Genomic DNA, 25,359 nt, shown 5'->3' with positions numbered 1-25,359 from the left:
CTTAGACTCAGCAGACAACCAGCCAGTCTGCTAACTCCCCAAGGACACTTCTCAGTTCCTAACTGCTTCATAACCCTGCTAGTCATTCTGTTTTTTTCCTCAGAGATGAGGGAAAAGTGGTTTCAAATGGCTAGACTGGGAAAGCAAAGAAAACTCTCTACTAACTGCAAAGGCTTCCCAAGCATCTCTCGGGGCTACTGCATGCCCTTGAAGTCCTGAGGGATTTCTGGTGCTGGGTTAACCAGTGTCCTGGCACTACTATTGCCCAGCACGGAGGCTGGGCTGCACCCTGCAGTGACAAAGCCACCACAAGGGCAATAAGCGGGAGGGAGGGCAGTGGGAAGAACGGGAGCAGGCAGCGCGTGGCGGATAGCACTGCCACTTTTTGGGAGAGGCACGCACATTGTGAACCCATCGCTCAGTGTTGCTTGGTTCATCCTGTGGTTTCGTCCCACTTGTGGTAGCTGGGGCTGGGGCTTGCATGTGCTCACCTCCTCTGGCAAAAGCAGAGCTGGTACTCTCCGTTCTGCAGCAAGAGATAAGCATTGAGCAATTGTGCTTGGCGCCATGACCTGCTCTCTGCGCGTGTGCACGGTCTGAGCAGCAGCCAGGGCTTCAGCGTAATTACCAGCAACACGGGGAGCAGTGAGCTGTGCCCCCGGGGAGGATAAGCCATTACAAATTCCATGTTTCCTGCTGCCAAGTGAATGTTACCTCATCCAGCAAGGAGGCATTTTTGAGTGACTCGATCCCTTCAGGACACTCCTAGGTTAGGCAACGGGCAGGCACGGCTCTGCCAGGAACTGGTGCTGCAGGAAGACACTTCGATGCTCCCTAAGAAAGCCAAGTGGGCTGGGAGCTGCTCCAGCTGCCCATCAAAGCGAGAGCTTTTGAGCTCTCACTCAACAGGGCTCTGAAGGGCTATGACCTTGGATGTGTGCAACCAAACACATATCCTGTGGGCGGGAAGGCATTCAGTCACTATTTTCCTTGTTCTATGAAAATGTTTCTTTAATATATGGATAAACTATTTTATCACTGAGTCAATATTTATGCTATTGATTTCCTTGCCCTTGCCATTTATTTATTTTTTTAAACCCTCTCTTACTTTATTTTTCCTCGTGCCTTTTCATATTGTTTGCTCTAGGTGTAGGCTGTGGATGTGTGTCCACACTGCAATCAGTCAGCGTGGTCATACTTGCACGCCTGAAGCTGGCTCAGGGCTCAGCGGCGCAAGGGTGGAGTAAGGGCCCTAGAGCAGCCGTACCCACCCCGCTGAACCCTTTCCGAGGACATCCTGTGGCAATGTACAGCCCTTCCTTGGGTGGGAGTCCTTCCCCACATCCCAGGTCTCCTGACGGGGTGGGGTGGAGGTGTGAGGAGCAATTCAGCAGGCTAGAACTAGAAAGCAGATGGTGGTGGTTTGCCACAGGGGTTGAGAAGACCGCAGGTTGCACAGGGAAAGTAACCTGTGCTGGCTGCACGCTGTCTTCTCCACCACAGGGAGGGGGGCCACGAGCAAAGCAGGCACGAAGCAGCTCCAAAACTGAAGGAGCTTCCTCCTGACACGGAGCAGAATTCACCCAGGGGACTCCTGCCCCCAGGACACGGCACAAGCTGCTGGTTTGCTTGGGTTCAAAACGGGGACAATTTCATGAGAAAGCGAACTGCCAGCTGAAAGAAGTGGACTAGTGGAGATATTTTCATCAACTCTTGCTCAAAATTCTGAAGAAGCATTTTCTGAGAAGTACCTTCTCCTGAGTCATTTTAGTCTGATACGTAATGTAACTATTTCAGCACTGCAACATGATAATTTGGGGGTTTCCAGTGCAATATTTAAGGCTCAAACCGCTGTAATTCTGAAATGCCAAGGTCAACTTCCACATTCACTTGTTCCATATACCAGGACCAACCTTTCCTTGTGCATCTCAGTCAGGGAAGGAGAAAGGGCTCCTCAAAAATAACCAGAAAAAGCTATTTTAGCACTGTGGCATTTTGGCTTACTGTTAAAGCACCTCTGTATTTTTGCAGATGGCCTGGCCTAAAGCTTCACTTTTCTGTGATGACCACAGGTCTTCTCTTTCAGGGCAGGGAAGCTGCTACCCAAGAGGTTTTTGCCTGAGTGAGGATTGCAAGGCCATAAGCCAACACATTGTGTATGTGTAGTTTTGGTCTCCATTTTAAAGCAAAAGGCCTTCTTTGTCTTCTCCAGGAGCAGTCTCTCTGGGTGGTGCTGGGTTGGGCACAGGCACAGGTTTTCATTCCTGCTGGAGGTGAACACCCAAAACTAGGCACCTAAACCCACAACATTAGGTACAAAACCCCTCTTTCAAGGTTAAACGAGAAGGCAACAATGGGATTTCCATTACAACCTTATTGGCACCTATTGCATCTCACTTGCCAATGAGAAACTCATTACCAGATGCCTCAGAAACTCATTACCAGTGAGTTATGGCCAGATGCAATCTGGGCTTGGTCAGCTTACATCAACCCCTGACGTCCGATCTCCTGCCACAAGTCAGCTCATGCAGCATTCGAGGAGAATTTGCCTGCCAGGAAGACGGGATGCCTGTGAGGTGTAGCCGACAGGCCACTGTCACAGCACATGTTTAAAGGGCATGAGTGAGAAGGGATCAGATCCATGCTCCCTTGACAGTAACAGCATGTCAGGTTCATTACGTGTGAGAGATGTGTCTCACTATGAGGAAATTCCTAAAGACAGAGATGCAATGAAGCGGTGAGGGGTGGACCAAAGCAGCACCAATAGTAAGAGCCAGGGCAGAAGAGATAGGCCGGACCCTTAGCCATTCGTGGTCTGTGCATTTTTTTCCCTTTTTTATTTATTTTTTAAATTTTTTTTATTCCCCTGGGACTTCTCATTGTTTATAAACCATGGTTTGGGAAGGACTGGACATATGTGGAAGCAGTCCTGCTCTGGTCAGTGGAAAGCACCCTCTCTCCTCGCCGCCCCGCTGATTCAGGACCCAAACATGGGCTGTGTGTGCATGGCTCACCACCCGAAACACCAAGGCTGCCCTTCCTCACCTCTCCCTGCAGCTTCCCAGCAAGGCTGGGTGGGTTCATCCACCTTCCCAGAGTTCAGAAAGGAAAACTGAGGCACTTGTCATTGTTATAAAAAGCAACTTCCCCATAACCAGACCTGGGGTTACAAGTGACTAAAGCCATAAAGCTAAGGATTGGGTTGCACTTCATGTTCTTACATGGCTTCAATATCCTTGGAAATGCTCTATAAGTTTGCCTTTCTTTCGTCATTTTTGATACACAAAATAAACAAAACCCGGGAAAAGGAAAAGCTTGCAAACAGGGGAGCAGCCACTGGGGAATTCTAGTTGTGTTTGTTTGCACTGTATTGCCTTCTTATGCCAGCTAATAAGGTGACTTAACCTTTCTGTAGATAAATAAATGCAGATAAGGCTAATAGCCTCTGGTGTCTGATTTTGCAAGCTGGGAAGTGAATTGCAGGAGCCTGATTGGGGTTTCAGCTTTTCTGAAGTGATAAGTAACAGGCTGGGACTGCCAAGGGGAAAAAATATATATATATTTAAAAAAAATCATCTCCTGCTTTTGTTAATTAGAAGAGTGTATTAGTTTTTTTATGAGCCCGATTGAAGTGATTAACTGTTATAGCAGTTTGGGGAAAAAAATGTCAGAAAGGTTGATATTTTTGACAGCCTGGAGCCAAGGAGGGAAAAAAGCCACAGTGCTGAACCACAGCCAGCCCCTCCGTCCACTCCATCCAGCAAAAGGAAATTTGTGTGCCGGAAGGATGGAGATCACCTGCTGACAGCACGGAGCAAGCTAAAACCACGTCTTTGAAAAACATTCCTGCAGTTTAAGTTGAAATCCCTTTTCTCAGACTTTGCCAACACCTGTCCCCGAGTGTATTGAAGTTAATAGCCTTTTCTGGCAGCGCAAGTTTGTACAAGCCAGGGGAGGATGCTCCCGTGTGGGAGTGTTGTACCCTGTGCCAAGTTTAGCGCCGCTGATCTGAGATATTACTGAAGCACAGAAGAAGCTAACGGGAGCGCGGAAGACCAGCAGCTGCACAAAGTGAAAGGGGAAATGAAAGCTAGACCCCATCTGCTAGCATAAACCCAAAATTCCTGCAGACAGTGCCAATGTCAGCTGCCTTTGAAGACAAAATAGGTTCATTGCAGGGCAGAACCCACACCCATCTGATTTCGGCAATCTTGCCTTGAACTCTGAGGTTGAAAGTGAGGATCGGAACATGCGTGTTGTCGAAATTGGCCTTTTGCAAAACCCTACAGGTCTAGAAATATGACTATCCCTGATGAATACACACCCTGCCTCCACTGACCCTCCAGCACATACCTACATACATTTTTCTTTCAGGAGCAAAGCGTTACTGACATCAGCCCCTTCCTGTTTGCAAAAATCTGTAGTTTTCGCTGTAAGACTACCATGTCAAGACAATTTAAGCTGTCTTCAACCAAGCATGGAATGATGTATATAGCAGGTTGGGACTGGATTAGAAAACTACTGTCATTGACTGCAGATTAAGTGGATTACTCTGTTGCTACAAACAACTGGAAAAGAGTCACGTTTGTTCAGATTGCACGTATTATTGGTGGTGTTATCGTGTGGGCATTCCGTGCAGACTTTGCCTCATCCCATCCCGGTCCTAAACAAGAGTGTCTTTCACCCTCTAGGATGAAAGAAGTGCAGAGTAAAAGCAACGCTGAAAGGTGAATTGGAGTTTTAGAGCTTTTTCAATAGAGAACCATTCGATTGCCAGCACAGTGTCTGGCTCTGAATGGTGAGTGATGCTCCAGCTATTGCAAATGCTGCCAGCTCCGATGTTCATGCAGATGTCCTGCGAGATTAGAAGAGTGTACTGAACCCTCCGTGCCCTGTGATGCCAGTCATTCTCTCAAGCGGGGACATCTAATTTACACCTGCAAGCAAGCTGTGACATGCTCGAAGGGTGGGATCTGCTAACTCAGCACCCAACTGGCAGCGACATTTCAGCACCAAATGAAATAGGTCCTCCTAAAGCAAACACCCAGCTGCCTGAATTGATGGAGAAAAATTGGTGCCTTCAAAGGCTTCCACGGGGAGATCTTGTTTAGGGAGATCCTACGTTCAGAGATGCCAGCCTCGCAGCCTGAACCCTACGGTGGTCAAAACATGCTTGGCATGGGCTGCTGCCACGCAGGGAGGCAGCTGGGGTCTGAGGCTGCTCCCGCAGCTCGGCCACTCCTTCACTTTTGGGTACTTGGCGTGCTTGTATCTCCCTCTGCCTCTTGTCACTGTGCCCTTGTCAACATCCACATGTGCCATCAGCTGTCCCCTCGATGGGTTGGGCTCTTCTTTCCCCCTTTAGTCAGCCTGAGGACCAGGGAGGTGATGGGGTGGCAAAGGAGGCTCCACCACCTCCTGGGCAGAGACCCCCACCAGCCACATACAGCTCCTGATACACCACGTTTCTTGCTCCACCTGGACCCAGCTCTGTCTCCTCTTTCCCACTCGCTTTCTTCTCCAGCCTCCACCTGACCCCACAGGGAAGGGACCTTGGGCTTTTCTGCAGGTAGGAGTGCTGGATGTTAGCCCATAGCTTCATGTACTTCTGTCCCAAACCCCATGACAGAACTCCCATTAACCTCAAGGAATGTCAGACTGGTACTAATGGGGAACTCCGATTTCTTAAGGAGGAAACGTTTGTGGGCTGCCTCCTAAAGCTAGCCCTAGGGTTGCAGTCCCGGTAACCTGGATTTCAGGGCATAGGTGCATTCTTGTTACTCATCTAATCCATGATTTTGCTGTTCGTCAGTGAAGGGTCTGTCCACTTGTCATCCGATTGTGCAAATTCACCTTCCATGTGAGTCGGGATTTAAGTTTCGCTGTTTTTCAGGGTCTGACTATGTGCAGAGGGAGTTGTAGTCATTTTTTTTTTTTTTTCCGCAGGAACTTCCTTTCTCTAACACCACCCCTTGGCAGTGGACCTGCTGACACCTCAGAGCCAGACACTGATAAAAAGGGCAGCCGTCTTCCTCCTGCATGCTCAGAGGTGAGTGGCAGAGGCTACTCGGGAGCTCAACAGCCACCGGCATCGCAGACACCTTGGTTCACAGCACCAGCAAGCACCATGACTGGTAAGTTTCACGATAATGCACGGCAGCTTTGCAGCTTGGCAGGTCTCCTGTGGTAAGGATGGAACCTCGAGCAGAGCCAGGGAGACCCATCCCTCTGACTGCCATGCATGGGACCTGGGGAAAAATGTTTGGGTGCCGCTAGGGAAGTGCTGCTTTTGGTTGTGGTTTTGACGACTCGGTGAAGCCAGCTGAAAAACACAACCCAATGTTCAGCGCTTTTCAACAACCTGTAGAAATCTGGCTCTGGCAGCGACAATAGTGAAGAAATGTGGTTTTAAAAATCTTGTTGCATCAAGCTGGAGGGAATTTCTTTATTTCAGGCTACTGAAATGTGTAGATTACTGCTCTTTAGTGTTGGCTGACAGCATCTGTCAGAAGTTTCAGAGTAAATGAGAGGGGATTTGAAATTTCACCCTGTCCTGTGGCTTGCCCTATTGTCCGAAGATCTTGCACTGACCTCGAGAGCTGCCTGAGCTCCTGCAGCAGCTGCTGAGCCACCACCGCAACCTGCGGTCCTGGGGCCACCCCAACCCCAGGGTGCCCACAAATCTCGGGCTCTGGGGCATAGCTGGGCAGCTGGGAGGGAGGGAAGGAGGCTGCGGGTGTCCTGATGCTGCTCCCAGCCCCTCTGCTTCACACCTCCGCCCCCGAGTGTGGATGAGCTGAAATTTCCCAGGCAGTCTCAGCTAGCAGCATCTTCGCTCTGGGATGAGTGTTCGCCTGGAGGTTGGGCAAGGATGGGAAGTACACGCAGGTGTCCAAAGTTTGCTGTCTCGTGCAGCCGGACCCTGCACTTCCTGCTCCACTTCCCTCCTGAGCAGCCTTTACTCCCACCGAAGCCAGGCTGGCTATAAACACCCTGCCCCAGAACGTTAATTTTTAAACCCCGTTACTGTGACCTACTGATATGGCATTTGGGGCTGTAACAATGAGGCTGTCGGTCAGGTCATGATGCCTCTGTGAGGGATAAATCATGAAACTAGGAGAAAAAAATATAAATATATAATATAAATATATATTAGAGCACCTATCTGCTATAAACCACTAATGCTCATGCTCACAGCTGGGGTGCCCACAGGCAGCAGGGGAAAGCAGCCCAAGACAGAGCTGCCCAGGGAAGGCACGTGGTGGCGAAGCCTGCTGGGACACAGAGAGGGAATGCTGCCACCCAGCTCCGTGGCATTCATCAGCATGGAAAGCCAAGCCAGCCGGATCGTAGGGCATTGTATGTTTTCTCAGGAATAAGCGTGGCACAATTGGCACGCAGCCCTGGGCAGGCACAGCTCCCCGGTGCAGTGCTCTGAGCTGTCAGGGTGTGCTTCAAAGAATAATTAAAAAAAAATTCTCTGCACATTTTTCTCTCTGTATCTTCAACATCAATGATATCCAAAAAAAAAAAAAAATCTGAGATGAAAATATGGTCCCTAAGTTAGGAAAGCCAAAATGATGGATTCCTTGAGCAGCAGGAGGCTGTGTTTGGCTCTCACCTTCTGTCCTAGCATCTCAGCCTGGCTCCAAGGCAAGGGCTCACCAGAGCTTTAGAAAGGAGCAGGAGCAAGCAGCTCTGGTTCTGAGGATCAGTTAATTCTGAGGAAAAGCCACTTCTACTTCACCAAAGGGGCTGGCCAATTCCCGCTGAAATTTTTGGCATCCTCCACACCCCATCATGCAAAGTGAGCCCGAGACTGGCATTTGGCATGGAGCAAGCAAACAAAAAGTACTCCAAAAGGCAGTCAGCGAGTGAAAGGTGATGGTTAATTTTAAGTCTACTTACTGTACTTCTGATAATTCTTTCACGTTTAAGATAAATATGGTTTATAAAGTAAACAGGAGGGAATACAGAGAGGCAGGAACCTGGTGTGGACCGCTGCACGGTACGTTTGGTTTGCTCAGAGCTGTAGTCACCATGCAGCGCAAGTCAGAGCTATTGCAGCCTTGGTTGCAGCCTTGGCTTCAGCCTCAATCCCAGCCTGTGGTGGACCCAGCCCACCCTCCAGCCTCTCTCCCACGACACTGTCTGTGCAGCTGCCACCAGCAGATCCCAGCCCCCCCAACGTTAGGGCTGGCTCTTGCTGATGCTCACCTTGGCGCAGTTGCTGGGTGTCGTGTAAAACTGTCAAGCCGTTTTGTGACCTAATCCCTTAAGCCATTATACCTTTGACTGCTTTATTCCTAAGTTATCACAAACCTTTTCAAATTTCCTGACTCTCCCACATCTGTGTCTGAATCACTCGTGAGCCTAGTGCTTGTTTAACACTGCTACTCCCTGCTGTTTACACAGTATTTAGCCTCTAAGGAGGCTTCATGGGCAGAGACAAGACAAGGTTTGACACTTCCAAAGATATGTAGCCACGTCCTGGCATGCTCTGACTTTTCCTGCCACACCTGGGCAGCCTCCCAAAGCCTGGCACGGGAACCCCCAGGTCCCCACCTTGATGGAGAGCAGAGGTCTCTCTTTGTTCCTGCATGGAGAAACCAAGTCGCTGGGGAAAAAAATCCTTGCAAAGGTTCATGTGCACAGGCTGCCCTTAGAGGTTGATTAATGACATCTGTTATATCATCTGGGACTAGTTTTTGAGGGGAAATATGAAGAACCAGCCTCAGTGTCCTGAGCCCCATCTCCCAGGTCTTAGGCATCCCCGAGACATGGGCAGCTCAGCAGTCGGGGGGAGGCACATTTGGTTCACTTCCAGCTTGGCTGAGTGCGCTACATCCTGCCAGGTGCAATTACAGCTGCTCTTAATCATTATCTGATAATCATGACAGATGCATTCAACACCAATATAAGGCGAGTCTTTGACTCGGAGGTAAAATCACAGCAGCTGGGATTAATTTTTAAGCTGCCCTGTGCTATCAGGGGCCACTTGGGAGCACCACCTTTGACTGTTATTAAATCTCCTCCTCCTCTGACTACTCCTCCTGCTACTCCTGCTGCTGCTATTGCTGCTGCTATTGCTGCTGCTATTGCTGCTGTTAAATACCTGCAGTAACAAAGACCCATTTGTAGCATTCCAGGAGCTTCCCCTCCTCATGCTCAGCACGGCGTGGGCACACAGCAAACAGGTGTTGGTGTCATCATGAGCAGAGCAGCTGGGCTGGTGGGGGAAAGCAGGAGGGGTCCTGGACTATGGGCATTGCCCATGGGGACACTGTGGGGGTCAGGACATTTGGGGGGCTGCACTATGGGGGTGATCCAGGAGCATAACAGCAGCTGCAGGGAGGGGATGCGGGTGTGCTGTCCCTGCTCTGTTTCCCAGGATCGTTGCAAAAACAAGAGTTTCAGTGTTGCAACAAAATTGGCAGTCATGGCATCTTCCTGGACAGCAGGAGCTGCTCCCAGGGGCTGGCATCTCTTCGGGGACAGGGCTGTGTAGGGTGTTGCCTAGTGTCAAGGGAAGCGATGTGAGTAGAGTGCCTGGGGCATCATTCCCTTCGGCATCTGCTCCACAGCTGCAAAAACAAAACAAAAGAAAAAAAAACAATAAAAAGGTGTTTCTATGTCAAGGCCAAGTTTGCTTTGTGGTAAAGCAGCCACTCTGTGTTGCAGGAGGGTGGTTCTGGTCACTGCCAGCACAATTCCCTGGTCCCCCATGCCTGGATCATGAGGTGGGATGCTCCAGATCCAGGGGCAGGAGCAAGGGTGGCATTGCTTTTTGCTCTTGTGCCATCTGCTTCATGCAGTGGTGCCCTGATGAGCAGCCTAGCCGTATCGCCATGCACCCAGATGTTTTCATGACCCACACAGCTCTGATAGGAAGAAAACTGCCTGTGCTGACCAGTTTACCAACAAACCCCCATTTCTTCTTTCTTTCTCCCTCTCCATACACGGTCTTCCAGCGAGCGACCTGAAGGTCACCAAGGTTGACTTCCTCAAGAGCCAGAACTCGGTCCAGCACCACACGGATGCGTACGAAACGACAAGCCTGGTGGTGCGCCGAGGACAGCCTTTCCTGCTGCAGCTCACCCTCAGCAGGGAGCTGCGGGCCACTGACAAGCTGGCACTGCATTTCAGCATAGGTAAGCGTGGCACAAAACAGGAGCACCCCGGGCACAGCTCAGTCCCTGCAAACCCATGCAACGTGTCATGTTTTTTTCCAGGGGAGAGGCCAATGAAGCCCCTGGGGACCCTGATGTCACTGAACCCCAGGAGCACGAGGGATCTCAGTGGGTGGCAGATCACCATCACCAAGTCCAGCGGCACGGAGGTAGGGCATGTGGCGGCACCGGGAGCGACTGAGCAAGCCCCCAGAGCCCCCATCCTATTTTCCTTCTGCCCCGTGGTTTTTGACAGGCAGCAGCTTTGCCCCATTTAATTCCCATCCCTCCTGCTGGGCATGCAGGATGCGACCCATCCCCGTGGTGCTGCACCAGTGCCATCACGGAGGGTTGCTCATGTCCTGTCTCCTTGTCACCTCCCCAGTGCCTGCTGTCCGTCACCAGCGCAGCTGATGCCCCAGTGGGAAAATATGGCCTGACTGTAAAGACTGGATCTAACACTCACAAGCCCGAAAACAACGCTGTCTACCTTTTGTTCAACCCCTGGTGTGAAGGTAAGGAGGGCAGTCCAGCAACCGGGGTTATAATTACTGCTGCGTGGGACTGTCCCTGGGGGAGCTTCTCCTCTTCTTCTTCCCATGTGCATCCCTTCTTCTCCCTAAAATGCTGCAAGCAGCATCCCCATGGAGCAAGAGCCATGAGCCAGCTCCTTGCTGGGGAGCCCTCGGAGCTTAAAATAAACAGTAGTCTTAGAGGAAACCCTTCAATGATAGGCAGAAAAGCATGAGTACTGCACAGCCATCAAATGCTGTGAGCACTACAGACCGCCAGCTCCCACCACCATTTCGCTTTCCAGGAAAATCTTCCTATAGCAGGTGTGAAAAGTCAACTAACATCTACACTTTTTTTTGTCAAGCTGATATCGTCTTCCTGTCCAATGAGGCTGAGAGAAATGAGTATGTGCTCAACGATACGGGTTACATCTATGTTGGGTCTGCATACAACATACACGGTAGACCCTGGAATTTTGGGCAGGTAAGGCACAGCCATCCCCTTGGCCTTATTACCCCTATTCACTCTTTCTCTGTTTGGCATTTGTTTAAATGAATCCATAAAGAGTTAAGCCCATGAGCAGCTCAAAGCACTTGACTAATCCCCCTAGTTTCACTGGAAAAGCTCACCTGCTTAGAGTAATCTTTCTACTCAAGCATTTTCCCCAGCCCCGGCCTGAGAACAGAGCTTAGCAGCACATTTGTAATCAGATTGGCAGATACCTGGCAAAGGCTATGGAGACTGAGAACGGGGCATTTCTGGCCAAAAGGTTCCCCTAAGGCATCCTCCCTGCTCTGGCAGTTGCAGAATGCAGCAAAAGTCCTCACAGTGATGCCTTTTCCACAAAGGGTGCCAAAGGGCATTATCCATAGGGCTGTTCCTACCCTAATACTTATTCTGCCATGAAGCAAAGAGAATTGACACTGATATTCTGCCAGGCTTCAGTGTGTAGGATATCTGGCATCTCTATGAGCTCAACCTAAGGGAGCCTTAACAGCAATTGCTAATTAGGAATCTTTTGCTATAATCATTTGCATTTAGGTACTCTTTTTTTTCCCCCAGTCTATTTCGTACCTATGCCAATGGACTGAATATTTGTATCTGTCTTGAATTTTCAATATTCAAATGAGTAATGTCCAAGGCTTCAGGGAGATGACGTAGGTGACTTAGGACTACTCACAGGAGTAAAGAGTTGCTGGGTCAGGTTCCACCTGTGCTTGCAAGACACACAGCACAGGCTTTTTTCTCCCGTGGTGGGTTTTCATTTAAGCCCTTCTTTGGAGAGAACAGCTTTGTGAAGCCCCACAGGCTTCAGAAGTAGGTTCATTCAATATCATAAAGGAAGTTCAGAAGTTGAGTCTAGTCAGACAGTTTCCTCCAAGTACCTAGATAGACTTCATGTTGACTGAGCAAATTCTGTTTCAGAGCCACATGTGAAAATGCCTCCATTTTCTTTCCAAAACAGTTTGAGGAATCCATCCTGGATGCCTGCATGTACCTGCTGGACAAAAGTAAACTGAAGATGAGCAGTAGAAGGGATCCTGTTATTGTGTCCCGAGCCATGTCTGCTTTGGTACGGTTCTGTCAGAGAAGTGATTTGCCCCTCCCGCTTTCCCTCCTCTTTCTTGCTCGCTTTTATTTCCCTGGGGATTTGAACACCATTTCAGGATGAATCCAAAACTGCAAGGAAAGAGCCAGAGGCATTTTGGGTGGAGGGAAGAGGCAAGCGAAATACATCTCCCGATCTCTAAAGCTTGCAACTGCCCTGGCAGTTGTCCTTCCCCAGCCAACGCTGTGTTTTGGGGGACAACTTCTCTCTGTGGTGGGATCCTTCTGGGAGCCCCAAGCAGCAGTGCCACCTCCCTCTCTGGATATCCAGAGGTCTGGATATCTGGAAACTCTGGAGGGTTTCCAAGCAGGGAAGCCCCCAGCTGGTGTCAGCAGCCTTGTTGGGGAAACATGGAACAGGCACGGACCCTGAGGTTAAACCTCATTCGGCCTCATCCCTGAATCTGTCTCCTCTGCATGTGTGTGGCCATAGGTGAATGCCAATGATGAAAACGGTGTCCTGCTGGGGAACTGGTCAGGGAAGTACGAAAACGGGACCTCTCCCATGGCATGGATCGGGAGCGTTGCCATTTTACAGCAGTATTACAAAACGAAGAAGCCAGTTGGTTTCGGTCAATGCTGGGTCTTTTCAGGAGTCCTCACTACAGGTAAAGGGTGAACTGTCTCTCTGTCTGATATTCTAATTACTGCGCTAGTGACCCAAATTACCACAACCCCAGGCTCCAGAGGTGGTGGGGAAACCTCTGCATGCTCTTGGTCCTGGCGTTTTCATGAAGTGGTTGAGGCATCTGTCATGTAAGGAGGGAGCTGGGATTGCTCAGCCTGGTGTGAAGAAGGCTCAAAGGTCTGATCCATGGGTACAAATACCCCACGGGAGGGAGTAAAGACATCAGAGCCCCACTCTTCCTAGTGGTGCCCAGTGCCAGGACAAGAGGCGATGGGCACAAAATGGAGGACAGGAGGCTCCCTCTGAACACCAGGCAGCACCTCTGTGCTGTGTGGGTTGTGGGGCACTGGCGCAGGTTGGGGATCCCTCCTTGAGGATATTCAGAAGCCACCTGGATGTGGTCCTGCCCTACCCGTTCCAGGTAGCCCTGCTTGAGCGGAGGCTTGGATGAGGTGATTTTGTGACCCACTGGTTTGTCTGTCCCTGTCACAGTCATGCGCTGCCTGGGGATCCCAGCCCGGAGCGTGAGCAACTTCAACTCGGCGCACGACACGGACGAGAACCTGAGAGTTGACGTCTACCTGAACGAAAAGGGAGAGAAGCTGAAATGGATGTCCGTCGACTCCGTCTGGTATGGACAAAGAGGGCCAACCCTTCCTAGCCCCCTGTGTGGTGCTGCCCCACAGCGCTGTGCTTCCCAGCCCCAGCAGCCTTTCCTCTGACTGCTGCCCTACTGCTTCGGGTTTGTTACTGGGGAGAGAGAGAAAGCTCACAGGGTTTCATAGGGCTACACTCAAATCCCCATTAAACCTGCCTTCTGGAAGGATTAAGCCGAGGAGATCACAACTCCTGCCTATAACGGTGCACTCCTCTTCTTTGCAACCCGAACTCTTGCAGGAACTTCCATGTGTGGAATGACGTCTGGATGAAGCGGAGGGACTTGCCTTCAGGGTTTGATGGCTGGCAGGCAATCGATTCAACCCCTCAGGAGCAAAGCCAAGGTAGGATTGGCCTAGAAAGGCTCTTCTGCAACTCCTGAGGGAGCCGGTGATGTTTTGTGTGGAAATTGTGGTCCCCAGTCAGCAAAGCACATGCTGCCCCTGCACATCTTCCCGCACCCAGGCAGTGACACCCTAAAGCTGGTGGTCCCACTCCTGCTGTCTCAGCCCAGGAAGGGGGGAAAGGTGTTTCCTGGCAGGCAGAAAACCAGACCAGTAGGATACCGTGGGGATGTGAATGTGTAAATACACGTTTTCATGCTGACAAAACGTTTTTGAGGGCCTCACATTCTGGGTGCATCTAAAGATGGTGTGGCCATTGGTGCATTGAGATTGAGTGGGCTTGAGTGAGTTTGGGCACCTGCGAAAATCAGCCAGTACCTGGGGCCGGGAAGGGGACCTAGCCTTGGCAAAAGCACCCTAGATGATTTAAGTGGGGGAAAACACATAAAAGCTCTTACTAGACCTTGTTCCTATATAAAAAAAAAATATCAAAGAGCTATTGTAGGGGGGTTTGGGCTTTATAACTGAGTTGGAGGAGTATTTACTATTAAAATGGGTGCATAACCCTGCTCGGGGTGGTGGAATAAAATTTTGAGGCTCTGCTCATGTTTGGCAAGGCAAATGGTGTTGAATGTGATTTTTAGGTATTTTCCAGTGCGGCCCGTGCCCACTGAAGGCTATCCGAGATGGGGACGTATATTTGCCCTATGACAGCAAGTTTGTGTATGCGGAAGTGAACGCCGACAAAGTCTATTGGTGTGTGAAGGAGGAGAACGGCAGGAACAAGTACATCAAGCTGAACGTGGAGAGCCAGAGCATCGGCGCCAATATCAGCACAAAAGCCGTGGGGCAGAACCGTCGGGAAGACATCACCCGGCAGTACAAGTTCCCTGAAGGTGACTGCCCCCATCCTCCAAAGCAGTGCCGAGGAGGTCCCCGGCTGCATGGGTCACCCCACAATGCGTGTCTTCTGCTGTGCCAAACCCACCCCATTGGGGCTGGAGAGCCAGGGAGGCAGCTCTGCTCTCGGGCATCTTCATAGCTGCAGTGACATCTATAGGCTGCTCGTTGGGGACAGGGGCAAGCAAGCCTGCAGGGTGTGGGAGAGAGGGGCTGAATGACGAACGTAGTGGTCTGACACACTGCAGCTTCTTTCTTTCCTTTTTTCCTTTCCATTCCCCACAACGTATTGGAAAAAAGATGATAACTCCCTCCCCATGGTTCTCCCTGCCTCAGATCCAGCCGTGCTGTTCTGGACTATTAAACCCTTCCCAGTGAGGAGTGGGAACATCTCAGGCTAGAAAATTTAAGCAGCATCCAGCCTCTAAAAGTGCCTCCTTCAGGAAATTTTTCCAGCTGCTCACTGGTCCAAAATGCTACCAGTGGTAACATAAACAAAGAGGGTGTCCTGAGCTGAGGCTGGAGGCGGTTGTTGCCCTGAAAGCCTCTCTGCTCAGCAGCAGAAACGTGAATAAAGGGAAGGGAAGGTGGTTCTGGCTGAGGGTACTGGGATACAGCTCTCAAACAGCTTTTTCCTTCACCCAGGCAGCTCAGAGGAAAGGGCATCCATGCAGAGAGCGAGCTCCTTCCTACAGCCTTCAGGGTTGGTACCTCGTGCAGGCTTCGCTGCGATTCGCCCCATGGCCATGGGCTTAGACAACGTGGATGGCAGGGCTATGGTCGAAAATGAGGTGGTCCCCAAGAGCGGGGTCGAGCTTGTGATAACCAACGAAAAACCTTTGTATCCTGGTGAACCGATTGAAGTGGTCATCACAGTGAAGAGCACTGCTGCTGGGAGCTGGACCGTTGCTCTTGCTGGCTCCTGCCAGCTGCAGTCCTACACTGGGAAAGTCGATGCCAACCTTGGATATATCAAGGAGACCGTCAAGCTGGAAGGCAAATCCGGTAGGCATGGGAATTGTGATATGTTTTATAGGTTATTTAATGTGACAGTCTGGGATTTCACTCAAGCCAATGCATAACTACAGGTCAGCGCATGGCTCAGCTGCACAAAGAGCAGAAATTGCCTGCCTGTCACCTGCCTCTCTTGCAGCTGCATTTGGGAGTCTTAGTTACAAACTGTGATCCCATTGCAGAAGGGATCAAAACTCAAAGGTTCTGCGATGGTTAGAAACCATCAGTGTGGTCAGACAGACATCCGCACTGTGCAGGTGAGGCGTGCACCACTGCAGTCCTCACTGCCTGAGCATCAAGCAGCAGAGCCCCCAGCACAGGATTTAGACAGCTGAACATCTCAGCCTTTTTTAAAATTATTTTTTAAATTTTAATTCCTTGGTCATGCTGCTGTAATGTCAATGAGCTGACTGTGACGCTTGTGACTGGCATTTCCTGAATTCTTCACCCAAGCAAACTCCAGCTGAAGGGCTGCCTGCCCGCCTAGTCCCCCCAGGGCTGTTTGCTGCTTGTTGCGTATCTTGGAGCAACCTGGGTTGCATTGCTGATCCCCAGCAGTGTGACTGCAATGTGCCAAAGAAGACACTAACGAGTGATGAATAATTAACAACACTTGCTCATTCCAAGCATGAGTCACCCTTGAAAAAAATATATATAAAAATCTTTGCTGCTGGTGCTTTCTGAGTGAGCCTGAGCCAGCACTTGCTTTGGGGGAGATGGGGAGTGCAGGGCATCACCTGCTGGCCACATGGCCAGAAGCAGGGTAGCCTCAGGAAATGTGCCTCGTCCCGTGTCCCGCCAGGCACTGCCACCAGTGCCAACCCTGTCATGGGTTCCCGGGTGCCATAAAAAATGATAAAGTCATGTTCTCCCTCCTGCAGAGGTACGCGTCCCTCTGAAGATCACACCTGATGCATACATGAAGGCGCTGGCTGCAGCGGAAGACGAAGAGCACGTCCACGTCACCGCCATTGCCGAGATCCAGGGGACACCTGAGAAGCTCACCAAGGAGGCGGTGCTGAGCTTCGAGTACCCCCCCCATCCAGGTCCAGGTGAGGCGGCACCCCCACAGGCTCGGTTGGGATTAGGGTCTCAGCTCTGCTGGCATCCCGGGCAAAAGTCCCGAAACTGCAGGGAAAATGTGATGAAACTGGGCAGCAGGAAGGGTGAGCGGGGCTGCCCTGTGCATGGTGGTGCTGCAAGGAGGCACCCACGTCCCCTCCCTTGACCCCGACGCAGACTGGTCTCCTGAGGCTGCACCAGCTCCATTGCACGGGTGCTCCAAAATCAAGGGGGTTGTGCAAAAAACCCTGCCTTGGCAGAGTGAACCAGCAGCATCTCTGGCGTCCTTAACATCTCTCTTTCCTCCTATGTCAGATGCCAGAAACAGCAAAGATGAACAAGGACTTCACCTGCGCGTTCATCTTCAAGAACAAACTGAATGTACCCCTGGACAACTGCAAGCTGATGGTGGAAGGCTTGGGCATATTTAAGATGGCAACGTTTGAGGAAGGGTAAGGAGAGGTTTTGAGCAGTCCTGAGCCCCATGCAGCTGATGAGCATGGCAGAATGCCCTTTCCTGCTTATCTTTAAATTCTCCTTGACGAAACAGTTAGTTAGGGACTGCATGCAATGCAACCCTTCAAAGCCATGTCCAAATGGTACCAGGGGCTCACAGCCTGGGGGAGGTCTCTGTAGAGTGCCAGGGCCACCAGCCAGTGCTGCCATGCCAAGCCCCGCTCGCTGCACTTTGGTCATGGGAGAAGGAGCATACCCATGCTAAACACAGACAGTGGCTTTTTCTTTAGGAGAAACCATGAGAAATTGGCTAATGAGACCCGTGATGTGCAAGCAGCTCATGCTGGGACTGTTTTCCTTTCTCCTTAGGGATGTACAGCCTGGTAGGATCATTAAGTCCGAAGTAATCTGCACTCCGACGAGAGCAGGAGAGAAGAAGATCGTGGCCAAGCTGACCTCAAACCAGGTCAAAGGGATTTCGGTGGAGAAGGCCATCACCATCACCCACTAGGAGCAGTGCCTCAGTCGGGACAGAAGAGGACCCTGGATGCGCCACAGCCGCGCTCTGCTGCTGCCGCTTGCCGCCTTGATTGCGGGATAGCGCTTGATGAGCAAAGAGCAAAAATCCCATTAAGTGAAGGGAATGACGCTGAGATAAAGGGCATAGCTGCTTTGATTGCAGCTCACTGTGATTCAATAAAGATCATTGAAATCAACATGTTGATTGTGTGGCCGATATTTGTGCTGGAGCAGGGGGTGTTTTGCAGCTGCTGTGGGCCCACCAGGCTGCCCAGACCCCAGTGCACAAGGGCTCAAGAAACATTTTAAGCAATTCTCCCCTGGGCCATGCTTCTCCCACTCCCCTGGCAAACGCTTCAGACAGCAAAAGGAGGAAACCTGGCAGAGTCTTCCCCAAATACCATTTTTCATACTTCTTCCTCCCCTCCCACCCACTTCCATTTCCTTTTTTTGGGGAGAGGTGGGGAAGAATTGGCACCGGGACATTTTTGGAAGAAGTACCATTTCCAACACCATTACCAGAGCTCTGGTGGAAGCATATTGCCTCTGCTTCTCCCCTCCCACCCCAAATGCTGCTGGGGGACTGGAGGGCAGCGTACTTCTGGAGTGCTTCCAGCCACAGTGCGGGGAAGGCGAGAGCAGCTGTGCACAGCTGGAGCTGCGCACATCCCCTGAGCTCAGAGCTCAGATACGGGGGGTTCAGTATTTCTGTGAGAAAAGAGCAAACTGAGCCACGCAGTAGCAGAGGCTTATTATTTACGCATTTTAAAAAGCAAATGCTTGAGCCTTAGGGCTGTGCAGCAGGAAAAAGAAAGGGTGATGATGCCAGGCTGCCCACGCATGGTAGGTGCAGCAAAGGGTGTGCTGCCAGTGGCGAGAGCACAGCACAGGACCTGTTCATCCCCATCCCATCTTGCAACGAGATGAAATATTTTTTGCATTAAGACCTAATCTTTCCCCAGGGCCTCTCATCTCTCTGCTTTGAAATTTCCTCATTTAGCCAAGAAAACAAGTTAGCTGTTGACTAGCAAGCAGCCAAGCAACGCAGCGGGCAGCCCCCCCTACTTTGCACCCAAGGGCAGTGCCCAGCTGTGAGGACATGCCAGGATCTGGCCCCATGGACAGGCACAATCCAGGACCCCAACCTGAATCCCAGGAAAAAAAGATAGGAGGAAAAAGGTTAAAAATAATAACAATTACAAAAAAGAGGCTTTGTTCATGCCCTTGGATTTCAAAGATTCGGGGAGCAACAGCAGCAACGCAGCCCCCAGCCCCGCTGCCCACATTGTCCCCTGTGTCCCCCCCAGGGCCACCCCAGGCATGGTGCAGGTGGGACCGCGAGCAGAGCATAGGGAAGGGAGGAGCATACAGGTGGAAGTGTTAATTCTTTAATAATAAGTACACTTAGCCACCAGAGGCATAAAACAGAAGTTACAATTACCAAAATACATATATTTCCAAGAGGTGTAAGTGCTCAACTTGCATAGAAAAACCTGCTGTCGAAGACACCGGAGTAGAGGAACACTTCCCACAGCTGCCACGATCCTGTCCCACCACGGAGGAAAACCTCATCCCGGAGCAGCAGCAGGAGCCCCAGCCCAGGGGAGCATCCTCGAGGGCCCCCGGCCTTCCCCGGGGCAGCTGCCGCACACAGGGCTGGAGGCAAAGGCACCACGGCACGGGGGGCAACAGGCACACAAAGGGAAGGGGAGGGGAACCAGGGGTTTGGTTTCAATTTCACGGAAATCACATTTGGTCTCGAGCTGGCGGGTGGTAATTAAAGTATGAGATTTGTGGCAGAGCCAGCGATAAAGGACGTTTCTCCAACTCCCGAAGGTTTCTGCCACTTCCAACTTTTGTCACGCTGTATCGAGGCAGGGCAGGAGGTATAGTGAGGATGTGAAGGAAATACGCTGGGTTCCTGATGTGTTTCCAGCTCCTGCCCCTTAGCTGGGATGAAAATGTGGGAGTGTGTAGGGGAAGGAGTGGGGCAGCCTCACCCCTCACTTCACACTGCTTTCCAGTTTCAGTTATTAAAAAATAAGGAAAAACAAAACGAAACAAAACAAAACAAGGAAATGCCAGCGCCTGAGGAGCAATGCAGGAGGTGGGACACAATAAGGTGCACCAGCCCGGAGAGCAGAGGCTGAAACATGCCACCTCAACCCGTGTCCACCCAAAGCGACAAGAGCAGCACCCGAGGAGCATCACCAAAACATGGCACAAGGTGCTTTTTCCCAAACTGAGGCCCTCACGAGCTCGCCTTGACGCAATCTTCACCCTGGCATTTCAGGCCATCCAAGAACAATTTTCCAGACCGTGCCCGAGAGGCGAAGCACGTGGCTCAGCCGAGGCATCAGGCACGTCTGCAGAGCGTCTCCTAAGGGGGCCGGCAGCCAGCACTGCTCCCGCTCGCTGAACGAGGGCCACAACTGCTCCTGGCCCAGCTCCAGCCACCTGGAAAACACCACCAAGAGCAGCCCACCCCAGCAGTCACACCGTGGACATAGCCATCAAATTACCTCCAAGTTCTCTGCTTCTAAAGCTGCTGGCACTGGTTTCCAGCCACGACCTCGGTTCTCCTGCAGGACCCCGTAGCACCATTCCCACCCTATGGATAGGGCAGCAGGGGCAGAGAAGCTCACAGGGAGCAGACAGAGGCTGAGCAGCAAGCCAAAATTAGGAAATATGAGCTAGTCTTAGTGTCCTCCTTAAACGTCCCTATTTCTCCCTATAGGAAATCCCTTACAGATCTGTGTATGTCCCTGATGTTCATTTAATGCTCGTTTGTTAATATCTACTCTTTTTTTTCCTGGTTTTCAGCCAACCTGTACTCCTTACAGTCACCAGACTCAGTTTGTTACCACATTTTTATCCCCAAAGCTCCTTTATCACTGTCATGAAAAAAATCAAATCTTGCACAAATTCCACCTGGTATTGCTTCAATAAATAATAGAAACCTAACCTAAGTCTCCCACAATTCCTCCCCGACTCCTTTACCTTTCTCTCTAGAGGAAGCAATTATCTTTGTTCCACGTTATGGGGAGGGGGGCTCGAAGCCAAGCACAACCTGTGGTGGAAACCCAGGAGCACATCTCCCTGGTACCCTGCAAAATTCGCTGATAATTAAGATGAGGGAGATGACATGAAGAAGAAAACAAAACAACAACAGACAGAACAAATATTCTAAATATAAAGCTGCTGTAACTGATGACCAGAGTGGTCCCCGAATGCTCTTGCTGTGACCATTGCCACCTGCAGCAGCATCCTCCTTGGGCAACACGTGGTCCTTCTCTGCGCTCACACCATTCACCAGGAGCTGGCTGCAAAATTAGCTTAAGGAGCCCCTGATTAGCAGCAAACACTGACAGGACAATGTTAGAGGAAGGACAATGTTAGAGGAAGGATTAAAAGGCAATGTTTGTTCCCAGCTACCTCCGGCTACCCAGAGAAGAAAAAAGAGGTGTAAGCAGAGCAAGCCCAACGGAGCGGCGGGGTGCGGATGCCTCCCTCTCTTCGAGTGCAGGAACAGCCCCGGTGTTCCTAGATCCTGGCATCCCACCTCTGCCAGGAGCTGAGCTCCGGCCTCCTTCACAGTCCAGAGCTGGCACCCACGGGCTGAGCTCAAAAGGAGGTGTTTTTAGCAAAACCTTCAGAGCTGGGCTAACACGGCCGTCACGCCATGCTTATCGCACAGCCTCCGAAGGGCTGTAAGGACACAAGGGCACACAGACCCCTCCTGGCTGCACCTTCTGGGACCACGCTGGCAGCTTTCCTTAGAGGCCACGTTAGAAATGCTCAATACAGCAGGCGACACGGGTAGGGAGAGGAGCTTATGAATCTCACCATTTATAAAGCTTTGGCTGGAGATTTGCACTGCTTCTGCTAGTGCCGTACCTGGCTCCCCGATAAATACTCCTGAATTATTTTCTGCACCAAAAGTACATTAAAAACAAACAAACCAACCAAAAACCCACCCTACCTCTCTCCAGCGCAAGTAGCTATTAAAACAAAAGAACCTGAAACCGTCCCTTGACACTTCCGAGGACGCTTTGCTTATTCATGTAACACCTGGATGGCGACGTCTCGAGCCAGGAACTGCTCGATTTCTTCTTGGGTCATGATCGCGGATGCGGGGGCTGCTGCCGCCGCCCCAGCTGGCGGCGGGCTCTTGCAGTCCAGGTTCGAGAAAGGACTGAGCCACGCCAAGGAGAAAGCACCGCCGAAGGCCGCTCTCATCCCCTCCCAGCCGCTGATCCTCTCCCAGGTGGGCTTCTGGTTTTTAAGACGCTCAATACCCTGCAAGAAGAGAAAAGTTTAAGGTTGTTTCATGTTCAAAGCAAGTATTTGGGCAACAACCACTGCACAGGGTGTTCACGGTTCAGCTAACAAGACAGACATCCTGATTTACTGATGGTTTCAGCCTTGTATTTAACAACGAAACCCTTAAACACGACCCAGTTCATGGACAATCTGAGTCCCGGTGAATTATTTGGGTATACGTTGGCATTAGTTTTTATGGTGAAAAGATGGCTTCTGAAACTACTCCTTTTTCATACTTGGATATCTTCTCCCAGTGTTCTTTGAATCCCTTCAGCAAGTAATGAAGTACAACTGCAACATGAAATTCCACCTCGTTTGTTTGTTTTTTTCTCCAGGAGTTCAGACACAGGCAAAATAGCACGGCTTTTTCCAGTCACCAGGAATTTACTACGGCCAGATCTAGGCTTGGCCCCTGAAGCTGACATCACAACAAGCTTACTTTGCACTGATTAAGAGCGAATATTTAGGAACACGATTTCCATTTAGCAAACTGTCCAAGGCAAATCGCAGTGCAAGGCTGATACCCACTGGGATGCGAGGAAACCTACATCGATGTCAAAGCAGGACCAGCAATTTTGTCTTTCCTAAGGAGCTTTGGGCAGCCAGCTCCAACTCCTCCTCTCTCCAAGAGCATCACTAGAGTACGCGTTTTGACCAGGTCTGTCATATTTTGGGGCCGACATTTTATTTCTGGTAGTCTTCTCCATGTAGAACTAAGAAACTCGTAACGCTTGTTTTTAAGGCTACCCCAGGTGAAGCAGGGCCCACATTTTTACACCCATCTTCTCCATCACGCAAGAGAGGAGTCAGCTTTACAGGCGAGCGTGATATGATGCAGGTGACAACGTACAAACTCTGCCCTTTGAGAAGCAAGGGTACTGGATCAAGGCTTTGAGAAATTCAAGGAAAAATGAGCATGTTGAGTTAAAACCATTTAAACCACCGTTTTAGAATAAATGGATGAAAACCACACGTGTTCTAATTCTGCAGGTTGTCTCTAAGTACCCACAAATCATTTCAAAAACTTTGCAGGGCAAAAAAAATAACTACATGCAATACCCCAGCAGCACCACAACTGGGCTTACAGCAAGCCCTGCAAATAACATGGCATTTTAATAAAGCAGCAGCTTGGTTTTTCAATAACATTGAGTGTGCAGGAGCAGGCCCAGGAGAAAAAGTGCCATAAACAGAGAAATTAAATGCAAAGCTTTTGCACACGTCGTTTGTGCCGCATTTCCCCTGCTGACTTTGGAGCAGGGAGGAAGAGTCGATCACTGCTTAAGCAAAGGAAGAGCTTTGGTCCTCAGCTGCTCCTTGGCAAGCCAGAGGGACTGCTGATGTATTTGAAACAAACCACGGCTGCAGCGTTTGCTGTGTGAGCTTCTGGAGAGAAGGAAAACGAGCAGCACAGGGCAGGAGGAGGAGCAGACTCCAGGCATTCGAGCTCTTCCCCAGCAGCCCAAGCTTTAATCCTGCCCTCAGTCACACGTGTGTAATCCAGTTCGATCCATGTTGCCATCTAAATCGCAAATAAGGATCTTTAAGCCTTCTTGGCAGCAGCCCGCTCTCCACCCCCCCCCCCCCCCCCCCACCCCCCCCCCCCACCCCCCCCCCCCCCCCCCCCCCCCCCCCCCCCCCCCCCCCCCCCCCCAAAAAAAAAAAAAAAACAACCAACACATTATTCGCCCACTCTGGCTAGCATCTGCTAACCGAGGCGGTAAGCAGGGTCAGCCCGAGGCTGCACTAATGCCAGTTTAGGGAGCAGGTACTCGGAGCGGCTAGGGGCGTACTTTCTCTCTCCTTGCCCAACCTCGCTAATCCCTTTAGGGCACATATTCAAAATGAGAAAAAGTTGTAAAAGTCCTATCCTGTTCCCATCCTGGCTGCCCGCCCCACAGGCAGTAGGGTGTGAGGAAGGTTACGGGAAGGGAGGGAAAGATAAAGAAAGGTTCCCAAGATATCCAAGTTTAATTTGCGATGTGCAAGCACAGATAGAGACTGGCGGGAAAAAAAAGCATAATCAGTAACTTAATGCTTTACCTGCAACATTGTGTAATTTACCTTAAAAAAAAAAATAATCGGGAGTCACCAAAATTGTAACCCGGTTTTGGCTTTAAAAATAAAATTTAAAGGGGAAGGAAGGAAGGAACGCACGACAGTTGAAGACCTGACCGCTTGTCAGCGGGAGCAGCGGTGTGCAGGACAGCTCGCACGTGTTAGAAGAAACGCCTTAGGTTCCTTTAATACACTTGTAACATCCAGAAGGAAAGCGCAAACAGAACCGGCAAACATTGCAACCATTCATCAGTTACGGGTGAGATACAGGAGGTGTTGCTCAATATCTGAGAGCATGATCAAGGCAGGCTTTCCTGGCAGTCCCTCCTGGCCCTCTGCAACAGCGGGCACAGGAGCTCCCTGCATCCACTTCTGCTTGCAGCGCCCCCAAACTTTCAAAAAATAAATAAATAAAAACATGGCCATGATTTAGGAAATGCCAGTTTGGGAAAGAAACTGCCACAACCTAAGCAGCGTTGTTCTCATAGGACACAGGATCAGTTAAGCAGCTTATTTGTACTCTGGGATTTCTCCAACTTCCAGTTTTGCCTGCCGTAATGAACGGGCAAAGTCACGTCTCCCGCAGAAGTGCTCTGCCTCTCATCAAGTCTGTCCTCCAATTTCTCTTGGCCATGCTACAGCAGAACCAGCACCTGAAATCAGGTAGTCCTGTCCAAGAAAATACAAGCCAGGAAGTCTGCCTTTCTCATGTTGATACTGACCCCAGTTAGTACCATTCAAACTGCATCAAATCACACCGCCAAATCATACAGTGCAAGTAAAACAGAAGACCCCAGTCACTGGGATACACACAACAGGCATCAGAGGACATTTCTGCAAGCTGTGATGATGCCTCACTGAAAATTGTCTGAAAATATCAACGCTGTATCATACAACACTTTGCATTTGTTTGAAACAATGAGTAATTACATTTTTTCCACAACAATCTCAATGCCAGAACACAACCAGTCTTCCTCCAAAATACACAGTAAAGAAGGGTAAATATAACAAAGCTGCAATGTATCAACACAATTTTAAAGCAGTGAACCACACAGTGAGACGCATTAGTTTCTCACCTATCTAGGTGACAAAAGCCAAAAGCGAAAGTTCA

At 50.4% G+C, this 25,359-nt stretch overlaps 2 protein-coding genes across 5 annotated transcripts in view; one reads left to right on the top strand and one right to left on the bottom strand.

The window, feature by feature from the left end:
• The first annotated feature begins 5,777 nt into the window (after positions 1-5,777).
• On the top strand, positions 5,778-18,069 carry TGM4 (transglutaminase 4). The gene is given in 16 exon segments (XM_040548953.1): positions 5,778-5,860; positions 5,947-6,134; positions 9,972-10,151; positions 10,233-10,339; positions 10,555-10,684; positions 11,047-11,165; positions 12,148-12,255; positions 12,724-12,898; positions 13,411-13,549; positions 13,816-13,919; positions 14,564-14,815; positions 15,465-15,824; positions 16,715-16,866; positions 16,868-16,885; positions 17,211-17,347; positions 17,721-18,069. Coding segments are annotated over 16 exon segments (2,379 nt in total). The 5' UTR covers positions 5,778-5,792; the 3' UTR covers positions 17,863-18,069.
• Positions 18,070-19,243: 1,174 nt separating this feature from the next.
• The window catches only part of ZDHHC3 (zinc finger DHHC-type palmitoyltransferase 3), a 32,721-nt gene continuing 26,605 nt past the window's right edge, over positions 19,244-25,359 (bottom strand). For all 4 annotated transcript variants that reach the window (XM_040546669.1, XM_040546666.1, XM_040546667.1 and 1 more), the window contains one exon: positions 19,244-22,169. In XM_040546669.1, coding sequence (XP_040402603.1) covers positions 21,927-22,169 — 243 coding nt within the window. In that variant the 3' untranslated portion in view covers positions 19,244-21,926. The remainder of the gene's footprint in view (positions 22,170-25,359) is intronic.

Source organism: Cygnus olor, chromosome 2 (assembly GCF_009769625.2).
Source record: "Cygnus olor isolate bCygOlo1 chromosome 2, bCygOlo1.pri.v2, whole genome shotgun sequence".
Lineage (NCBI taxonomy): Eukaryota > Metazoa > Chordata > Aves > Anseriformes > Anatidae > Cygnus > Cygnus olor.
The sequence above is the reverse complement of the archived record's forward strand: the minus strand, read 5'-3'. Positions and strand labels throughout refer to the sequence as shown.